This window comes from Aegilops tauschii, chromosome 2 (assembly GCF_002575655.3).
Source record: "Aegilops tauschii subsp. strangulata cultivar AL8/78 chromosome 2, Aet v6.0, whole genome shotgun sequence".
Lineage (NCBI taxonomy): Eukaryota > Viridiplantae > Streptophyta > Magnoliopsida > Poales > Poaceae > Aegilops > Aegilops tauschii.
Genome location: NC_053036.3, coordinates 653,159,963 through 653,170,052, shown reverse-complemented (window position 1 = coordinate 653,170,052; position 10,090 = coordinate 653,159,963). Strand labels below are relative to the sequence as shown.

General features: G+C 43.8%; 1 protein-coding gene across 2 annotated transcripts; it reads left to right on the top strand.

The window, feature by feature from the left end:
- The first annotated feature begins 1,247 nt into the window (after positions 1-1,247).
- Positions 1,248-8,811, top strand: LOC109760703 (SNF2 domain-containing protein ENL1). 2 transcript variants are annotated; one of them, XM_020319514.4, is made up of 19 exons: positions 1,259-2,855; positions 3,408-3,538; positions 3,628-3,682; positions 3,862-4,149; positions 4,249-4,304; positions 4,384-4,474; positions 5,010-5,147; positions 5,233-5,310; positions 5,551-5,760; positions 5,886-5,957; positions 6,445-6,525; positions 6,622-6,740; positions 6,844-6,955; positions 7,063-7,131; positions 7,242-7,336; positions 7,770-7,895; positions 8,017-8,088; positions 8,169-8,295; positions 8,392-8,811. In XM_020319514.4, exons 1-19 carry the CDS (start codon positions 1,389-1,391, stop codon positions 8,551-8,553), a joined length of 3,549 nt encoding a protein of 1,182 aa, XP_020175103.1. In that variant the 5' UTR covers positions 1,259-1,388; the 3' UTR covers positions 8,554-8,811. The 2 variants fall into 2 exon arrangements, with proteins under 2 accessions (XP_073365523.1, XP_020175103.1); XM_073509422.1 differs by having other exon boundaries at positions 1,248-2,855; positions 8,169-8,811.
- Positions 8,812-10,090: the final 1,279 nt, after the last annotated feature.

The following is a 10,090-nucleotide window of genomic DNA, read 5'->3' as shown; positions in this document are numbered from 1 at the left end:
TGACATACATGATGGATCCAATTGCCGAGGCATATGGAACATCACTCATATGCACTCGATCATCAGCTGTCTGTGGACACTGATTTCTTACTAAGTGTTGTGCCACGTGACATTAGGAGTAAACCCTTCTTGGTTTTCTTCATTTAAACCTCCTTACACGCTTGTTAATGTACGTGCTCTTGCTAAGTGGTATTATGCGTCTTGATCTATGTCTATAGATAGATTTTAATGCCTAATATGTACGCCACTTCAGCTAAGTCTTTTATTGAAAAACTCTTATTCAATGACTCTTTTCCCGTGTTAAAAACTGTGTAGCCCATTCAATAACTGTTGTTGTTGGTTTGGACCATATATGTAGCCCTCTTTGGGAGACGTTGGTAGCTGGTCCTGGTGTTCCGTTGGTCAGCAGGTTGGGATGTATCCCAGATTGACGGTCTTAGCCTCTTTCCCGGTAGGAGTGTTTGCTATTATGGTTCTTTTTTAATGAAAATCGAGGGGAAACCACTTTTGTTCAAAAAAAAAACCATCAGATTTCTTTGGTCCAGAGATATTTCATAAAGACTTTTGGAGAACTTGAAGCACTAGGAATTATTGTGCTATAGTTTTTCTTTCTTTCTGAAGGTTTCCTCGGTGCTCTATTTAATTGTATCCACCCTAACCTCTTGCAAGAGGACACAACATTGCAACAAAGTGCTTTTCTAACTTTTTTTTTGTTATGATGTGTCCCATAGCTTTTCATTCCTATACGATTGAACATGACACAACATTCGATTAGATGTTGTGACACACTGAGCGAAACCACATAACGAATAATATACATATGAAAAGGTGAGAGGATTCATAGTATTCCAAAAGGACCGAAGGGCCCGTTGAAAACCAAACGCCACCGAGTCCTCTACAGGATTTTGTTTGAGCTGCAGCACAGGCCACGTATAATCCTATCGTGTCGAAATGATCCGAGTGGGCAAGATTTTCCGTGTGGGAACCGTACCGCGAAGGGAAAAGGCCTGTCGGAGCTGAATCCTGCGGATCAAACAACTCACATACTCTCTAAATTTTTTGGAAAGGAAACGGTAAGCATTGTATTTCTTCCGTAAAATTTATGTGTCAAACCAGAGGAACCCTAGAATTTGGGGGGAAAAGAGGAAAGAAACACATTCTTGGAGCGTGTTGGGTTGGTTGGTTGGCGTCCCCTCTCCTCTCCCCACATCTATCTATTTCTACTTGTACTCCACTCCCGTTCCGTCCCGTTGTGCGGAGGCATTCGAAATTTGAAATCCCCTTCCGCCGCCGCCGCCGCCGCATTCCTCCTCCGCCTCTTCTTCTTCCCCCAACCCCCACTCTCCAATCCAATCCCAACTCCAATCGGATCGAATCGAGTCGAATCCATGGCGTCGCCCCCGTCCTTCGACTGCTTCTCCGACGCCCTCGACGACGCCGCCGACTCCTCCTCCTCCTCCGCCGACCGCCAAAACCCTAACCCCAACCCCCAGCCCACGCCGCACCCCCACCGTGCCCCGCCGCCCACCCCCAACGGCCTCAACGACCGCCTGCTCCGCTTCACCCAGACCCACCCCCGCCCCCCGCCGCCGCCCCCCACCCAAAACCCTAACCCCTCCCCGCCGCAATCCGACGCGGAAGCCGACGGGCCCCTGCCCCACGACCGCAAGGTCAAGCTCGCCGGCCGCCGCCGCCTCTGCAAGCTCTCCTCCTCCCCCGACGCCAAAGACAAGGACGAGGACAGCATCCGCGACATCCTCGACGACCTCACCACCCGCCTCGACTCCCTCTCCGTCGACAGACCCAAGGCCCACCCCCGGCCCACGCAGGCCCGGGCCCCGCTCCCCTGCGCCGTCAACGCCGAGGACGACGGCGGCTTCCACGACGCCGCCGCCGGCCCCTCCTCCTCCTCCTCCTCCCCGCTGCCTCCCAAATCTGGCGAGGACGACGGCTTCTACGACGCCGCCGACGGCTCCTCCTCCTCCCCGCCGCCTCCCAAGGGGCCGGAATCGGGTGCCCCCTCCCCCGTCCATGTCTCCAGCTCCGACGAGTCTGAGGATGAGGCGCCGCTGGTGGTCCGGAGGCAAGTCAAGGTGGAGAAACCCCCGCGAGTCCCAGATCCATCATCCGCCTCCTCTGCGTTGGCCGATCTGGCTATTCAGGAGGAGGAGGAGGGGAACAGCAAACCCACGCCAGTGGTCAGCAAGGAAATCGAGTTGGAGAAACCACAAGTCCCACATTCATCATTCACCTCCTCTGCCTTCGCCGATCTTATTGTTCAGGAGGAGTCTGTCGACAAGGAAATCAAGCTGGAGAAACCACAAGTCCCAGATTCACCATTCGACTTCTCTGATCTTGGCGATGAGGAGGAGATCAGTGCCAAGCGGAACACCAAACCCACGGCGGTGGTCAAGAGGGAAGTCAAGGTGGAGAAACCAGACCCAGATTTATCATTCGCCTCTGCTTTCACCGACCGCCGTGTTCTGGATGATGCCAATGACAAGGGGAAGAAAACCGGGGCAAGTGCTTATGGCGGCGCCAAGTCGGGCAAGAGGGCAGCATCAAAGCCCTCATCCTTTGCGGATTTTGATGAAGACGATGACGGTGTCAGCGAGGAGAAGGAGAACCGTGCTGCTGATGACTCCGACAAGGATGTTGGCTGGGAGAAAACAGAGGATTTCAAGATGGAGCCCACCGGGTGCGGCAAAATGGTCAAGCCCTACAAGCTCCCAGGAAGCATTTTCAAGATGCTTTACCCCCACCAGCGCGAGGGCCTCAAGTGGCTCTGGGTTCTGCATTGCAGGGGAACTGGAGGGATCCTTGGGGATGACATGGGTCTCGGCAAGACCATGCAGGTCTGTCTGTTTAACCCCTTCCTTAATTCTGTTTCCAATCTCAATGATTCATATCCTGTTAATTGTCGTTTAGTTAGAACAAGGATCAAATGAATATCAAGTGCTACCATTGATGGATTTTAGGTATTGTGATGACCTTATGTATGTCAGTCCTCAGAATTATAACTATTGATTGGAGCAGTGTATACCTTATGTATTATGGCGTTAGAATGCGGCGAGGGTTTGCTGTCTATACCTTCATGTTTTTCTTTTCTTGTAGCAAACACATTCGTGTTTATTTTTGGTAGTACTAGTACATAATTTGTTTGAGCACCTGCATCCTTTGTGCCCTTTAGTTTCTGCATTTGTGGAACTGGAAGAAATCATCATCGGACAGAAGAATAGCTTTTTTTTTCTACTTTATGTTTATATATAGTTGTTTCTTAGCTAGCTCTCTGCCGCAAAGTTTATCTGCACTTGTTTCCTTCAGCCACAGTATAGTATGAATATGAAGTGGTCCAATGTGCCTGCAATTTGCTGACAGGTGCTTGCACCCTTGCTTCTATCTTGCAGGTTTCCGCCTTCCTGGCTGGATTGTTCCATTGCCGCTTAATCAAGAGAGTGTTGGTGGTTGCGCCAAAGACACTTCTCACTCATTGGACGAAGGAACTTTCAGTTGTCGGCCTTAAACATAAGATTAGGGAGTAAGATCTGCTCTTACATATTATTGTTCCTGAACTTGCTTGATGTCAAATCCTGTCAATCGGCACTAATTTGTTCCTTGTTTCCACAGTTACTCTGGTGCCAGCGTAAATGTTCGCAACTCTGAGCTTCAATATGCATTCAAGGTCTGCTTTCCTACTCTTAACATAACCATTCTTACCTTGGGTTCTTCTGTTTTGAAATTTGCAATATCTGGGAATCGGTAGATATTCATTTTCGCATTAGCTATTTCGAAGAATATCTTATCATTCAGCATTTTTTAATGAATCATGGCAGCTATTTTAACTCCTTATCTCTTCTACAGGAGGGTGGCATCCTACTGACAACATACGACATTGTCCGTAACAATTACAAGTTGATCAGAGGTGACTTCTACAATGGCAACGTGGAAGGGAAGTATGACAAGCTGATCAGAGGTGACTCATATAATGATACTGATGAAGACGAGGATGGCAAGTTATGGAACTATGTTATTCTTGATGAGGGACATATTATCAAGAACCCGAGTACTCAAAGGGCCAAAAGCTTACTCGAAATACCTTGTGTACACCGCATCGTCATAAGTGGAACTCCTATTCAAAACAATTTAAAGGTACCGCCTATCTGAAGTTCTTAATACTTCTTGCCCTAGATGCTCCTATATGCTCTGCACTCTTATTACCAATGCAAATAAACACGTGTTTTCTTACAGGAAATGTGGGCTCTCTTCTATTTCTGTTGCCCGGAGGTCTTGGGTGATAAGGACGAGTAAGTACTCTCCTCCTACATAACATTGTCCCATTGTTTTGCACCATCTACTGTTATTTATATGTCGAGAACATGGCAGGTTCAAATCAAGATATGAATCGGCTATCATTCGAGGAAATGACAAGAATGCCACCAATCGAGAGAAGCACACAGGCTCAACTGTTGCAAAGGTAATACCTTTTTTCTTGTATCCAGAAGATGGGTGACACTAAGCCCTGTTCCTCTTATTGTGGTCAGACAACATGTTAGTGTTTCTGCATGGTTTTTGACCTTTTTAGTGTTCATATTAATTTGGATATGAGATGTTCCTCTATGTTATGGTGTTTGATATAGCCCAATATGTTGCAAGCATTAGTTTTTGTTCTTACCATTTTGCTGTGAAATTACAAGTTGGGCATCAGCTGAGTTTTATGTTACACAAACTGTATCCATATATTAACAAAGTAGTACATTCATCTCTGATTTAATTAACATGTGGAAGCAATGTGTATAAACTGCATTCAAATTCCAGACCAATTAGTGTTCACTTTTAGTTTAAGCCATGGATGATGACAAGCCATTTAGATCAATCCATATTAGTTTGCTGCATTTCGTTGTTGAAATGTTACTCATCCTTCCAGATTATCTGATTATCACTTGAAGTCAGTCGTACTAAACTTGTTATAATATGTGTTTTCTTGTTTGGTACTTGAATACTCTTCATAGGCATTAAGGGAGCGGATAAAGCCATACTTCTTGCGTCGTATGAAAAGTGAAGTATTTCTTGATACTGGTTCGGCAGATGATAAAAAACTTTCCAAGAAGAATGAGCTAATTGTTTGGCTGAGGTTAACAGCTTGCCAGGTACAAATTCTGGTGTAAATTGAATGTAAAACTGGTTGAATAATTGGCCAATGATAATCTTGACCTGTCTTTCTTCTGGGTGCAGAGGCAACTATATGAAGCTTTTCTGAACAGTGATCTTGTTCATTCATCAATGCAAGGATCACCATTGGCTGCAATCACGGTAAGGATCAGTGTCAAAGCCTTTTCTTTGCACCGATCTTATTGCTTTCATGTACTCCTTCAGTTCTTGTTCATGTTATGCTCATCATATACCCACTCGAATTCAAAATATGGCTTTTGTTTTTGCGATCCTCTGTCAAAGTATAAGGCATGTATAGAGAATTGAGGACATTTTTATTCTTTTGCCCTTATTTATCTTGTCAGTCTCTTCATCATTCATTGTTTTCTTGTTCTTCAACAGGTATTGAAGAAAATATGCGACCATCCATTGATATTGACCAAGAGAGCTGCTGAGGGCATCTTGGAAGGCATGGAAGGCATGTTGGATAACAAGGATATGGGTATGGTAGAGAAAATGGCCATGAACCTTGCAGACATGGCTCATGATGACCAAGCGCTGCAAGTCGGCGAGGAGGTCTCATGCAAATTAATTTTCATCATGTCCTTGTTGGTAAGTGTTTTTTTATGAATGCATGTAGTAGCTGGTAGAAATGTACTCTCTTCAGTTCCCTAAAAGTTGTAAACCAGATGGAGTATTTGTTACGTAAACTAAGTGGTTCGTATCTTATGTTGCAGCGGAAACTTCTTGAAGAGGGACACCATGTCCTTATCTTTTCCCAGACACGCAAAATGCTAAACCTTATTCAGGTCTGTTCTTGTTTGCTTTTCAGTGCATGTCGTTTTTTTTTGATATATTGTATTCAAAGCATAGTTATTGACTTCCATCCTTTATTGCTTTTGTATTTCGACATACGGACATACACGATGAACTCTGTAAGTAGAGTAAAAGACCGTGTTTTTCTTTATTGTATGCACTTTCTGATAACATGATAATTCAAGTCCTCCTGTCCAAGTCCTGTTCTATAAGAGCCAGATCATTCAAGTAATAATAGTACAAATGTTCTAATAAAATGATCTTTAGCATGACTACTTGCCTTCTGGCATTTTTATCTACTGCTGGGATCAAATTGCGTCTAACAGCATCTATTCTTTACCCTATTTGCACCCAAATGCTGTTGATTTTGTCCATCATCATCATGTTTGAAATGTGGAAGTTACATTATTGGAAGGCTACAAGTTTGGCCTATCTTACCTACTTTGGCCAGTTTACTTACACATTCGACTATTGCAACAGGAAGCTATATTACTGGAGGGCTACAACTTTTTACGCATTGATGGTACCACCAAGATTGCTGAGAGGGAAAGGATTGTCAAGGTTAATATTCATGCATCACTTGCTGAGAGGGAAAGGATTGTCAAGGACTCCACTACATCGTTTATGTTGCTTACTTATTAAGATTTGTATCTCCAGGACTTCCAAGAGGGGCCTGGAGCACAGATATTTTTGCTGACCACACAAGTTGGTGGGCTGGGACTTACACTCACCAAGGCAGCTCGTGTCATAGTAGTTGATCCTGCTTGGAATCCAAGGTACCCGAACAGTACACTTCCTGATCAAGTGTTTCTCCTTTTGGCTTCATGTAATGCCTCATAGATCAAGTATTTTATTCCTTTACCAATCTTCTTTTTACAGTACGGACAATCAGAGCGTGGATCGTGCTTATCGAATTGGTCAGACCAAAGATGTGATTGTATACCGCTTGATGACGTCTGGGACCATCGAAGAAAAGATATATAAATTGCAGGTTCAAATATGATCTAGAATCTTTTACTCCAATGTTTTTCAGACAACACCTCTAGCTTTAAGTTTTATACCTCCCTTCCTTGAATCACATGGTCCATTTTCCCCCAGGTTTTCAAGGGGGCCTTGTTTAGAACGGCCACAGAGCAGAAAGAACAAACACGCTACTTCAGCAAGAGGGTGATGATCCTGAGACCCTTACTTTTCATTTCCTTGACGAAATCTGTTTCTTGTCGATGCTTTCTGGATGTCCTACTGGATAATATGGCTAATTCTTCTCATATCTTCAGGACATTCAAGAGCTCTTTAGTCTGCCAGAACAAGGCTTTGATGTTTCCCTTACACAAAAGCAATTGCAAGAAGAGCATGGACAGCAACTTGTCATGTAAGATATACTTTTTGTTCTATTAGTTATGGCAGAGTTACTTTGACCTTGATAAGTTGACCAAGTGATACTTTGAAAAGTTTGTTTGCCGTGTGGCCTTTAAATGCTCTGTATGGATAGTTGATGCGGCACTTCATTTACACAATGGGCGTTTCGTACATTTTATCATAATAAACTTGAAATATAATGAACTGGTTTTGATTATTATGTGGTATTAATCTGCCAGAACATGTACAAAATGTCGAGGTTCCTCTATGAGTTATGTAGAAATGTTGATATACTGAAGGCTTTAGTTAAAGTTATGGTAACAGTGGGGTACCAAAGAGAAATGTGACAGCTTGTTTCTGAATTTAGTTCCATGGTAGCAAATGTTAGTGATCATTCTTGCTCTCTTTTGAGATGTTTGTTCACCTACCTGTACTGAATTTTTCAGGGATGAGTCACTGAGGGAGCACATCGAGTTTCTGGAACGACAAGGGATAGCGGGTGTAAGCCATCACAGCCTCCTATTTTCCAAAACAGCAGTCTTGCCTTCGTTGGAGCCTGAAGCTCTGGAGAGGTTAGTGTTGCAGGCTTTCAACACCTGGCAATGTTGCTTCTGGTTGCTCATTTTTATTTAGCTAGCACTAGCAGTCATGTTCCAAGCCTTGTCTAACCTTAATTGATGTTCTTGTGTGCAGCAAGCACCCAGCCATGCCGATGATGGCCAGGCAGTACAACAAGGCATCCTCGATGGACTATGTCGCCAACGGGTAAAGCCTTGTCAATCTTTCTAGTATTCACTATCGAGTGAGTGGAACCGGCACTTCAACCTGACTGTATTTTCTCGCAGCGCTGCCCATGCTTTCAAGCCAAAGGACTTCACTCCAAGAGCATACTCTGGAAGCAATACAAGTTCAGAGAGCCCTGAGGAAATCAAGGCGAAAATCAACCGGCTGTCGCAAACCCTTTCGAACACGGTAATGAATTCTCTTGTAAATATGGGAAGGAGTAGTGTGATTCTTTGTCTGTCTATGATATGGTTTGCTGATAAGAAGAATCAACAAGTGGTGCAGACGCTGGTTTCTAGGCTGCCTGACCGTGGGGAGAAGCTGAAGAAGCAGATACACGATCTGGACGAGAAGCTGACGGTGATTGAGTCCTCTCCAGAGTCGTCGTCGATGATGTCCAGAGGGAGGGCGCCTGAAGTGATCTGCTTGGATGATCAGAGCCTATAACACTGAGATTGAAGCAACTGCTGCTCTGGACTACCAGTCATTTGTTAGTAGTCGGTCACTGAGGTGTGACTGAACTGCAACACTCGTATTGTTTTGGCCGTGGAATGATCCGGCGTTGTAAATACTAGTAGCCTGATGGATGATTGGTGCCTACGACTAGGACGGAGGCAGAGATGTAGGGTGAGTATGTATTGGCAAAAATTACTCGGATCTTATTAAGCATGCGAAGCAGCGCTGCCAAATATTCTATTCTGGTCTTGTCTGTTTTTGTTTGTCTTAGTGCCGCAAATCATTTCCAACTGCTCTGTTTTTGTGTTTTTATCAATTGTTTGTTGAGTTTACATTTGAGCTGGAATATATGGAAAATGAATGCCCACAAAACTCATGTCCATGACAACACTGGGTACTTTCCATGGTCTGTTTACTAGTCAATTCTTTTGGCCGTCCGGTGTTGTAAATACTTCCTCCGCCTGGAATTACTTGTTGCAGAAATGTACTCCCTTCGTTTTAGAATAGATGACTCAATTTTGTACTAACTTATATTTTGGACGGAGGGGGTATAAAAATAGATGTATCCAGAATTAAAATATGTTTAGGTACACCCATTTTTGCGACAAGTAATTCATGGCGGAGGGAGTACTAACTTGATGGCTAGTGGCTATCATATTATGTATGTATTCACAGTACCAGCATCAATTGGAAAAAAAAATCTATTCTGGTTTGGTTTATTACCCTACGGTTGCAAATCATTTCTAACCACTATGTTTTTTTTTGTTCTCAAATCTGTGCATGAGTCTACATTTGAGCTCGCAAATACGAATGATAAATGGTGTCCAGAAAGTTGACGTGCATGAGAATACTAGCACTTTCAATCAAAGTAGTCCTGTGCCATTTGTTTCAGGAAATATTTCATGTGTTCATCGCAGGCATTTTGCACAATAGCATCTTTTTTTTTTGAAAAAAATACGCCATATATTATTTAATTAAAAGGTTAGTGTTGTTCTTTACTTGCCAACTAATTAGTTAAAAGTTTTTTCAGATAATTTATTATAGACGCTAGCATATAGAGTCATTTTTTTGTGAGAGTTGAAGACAAGAAATCCTGATGCTGCAACAAGATGCTTCACCAAGCGTCATTTTTTTGTGAGAGTTGAAGAGAAGAAATCCTGATGCTGCAAGAAAATGCTTCACCAAGTAAGTTTCCTCAAATTTGACCAGTTCAAGTATAAGCTAGAAAGTGGGAGACGGCGACATTTGGAGGTGGTGGCTCGGTGTTGCAACTTGCAAGCGTGGAGTGCTCGCCGTCAGATCCGACCCCCCTAGTACTAGTTTAACGTAGTATGTAGTATAGCTATGCTTGTAGTTTGTTGATCATGTGATGAACTACGTAGTATGTGATGAACTATGTTTGTGCAATTTCTCCCGCGAAAGTATTTTTTCAAATTATGCAGGTTTAGATACGGGTTCTGCTCGGCCGCGCATGTTTTTGACCCGCAAACGCGATCTTCGTGAAACCGCAAACGCGTTTTGCGGGTCG

Excerpts from the sequence above, each read along its gene's own strand:
- LOC109760703 (XM_073509422.1), top strand. The coding sequence starts at position 1,389 with ATGGCGTCGCCCCCGTCCTTCGACTGCTTCTCCGACGCCCTCGACGAC. Across the intron at positions 3,539-3,627 it reads CTTAAACATAAGATTAGGGA|TTACTCTGGTGCCAGCGTAA; the intron begins GTAAGATCTGCT and ends TTGTTTCCACAG. Across the intron at positions 4,475-5,009 it reads CAGGCTCAACTGTTGCAAAG|GCATTAAGGGAGCGGATAAA; the intron begins GTAATACCTTTT and ends TACTCTTCATAG.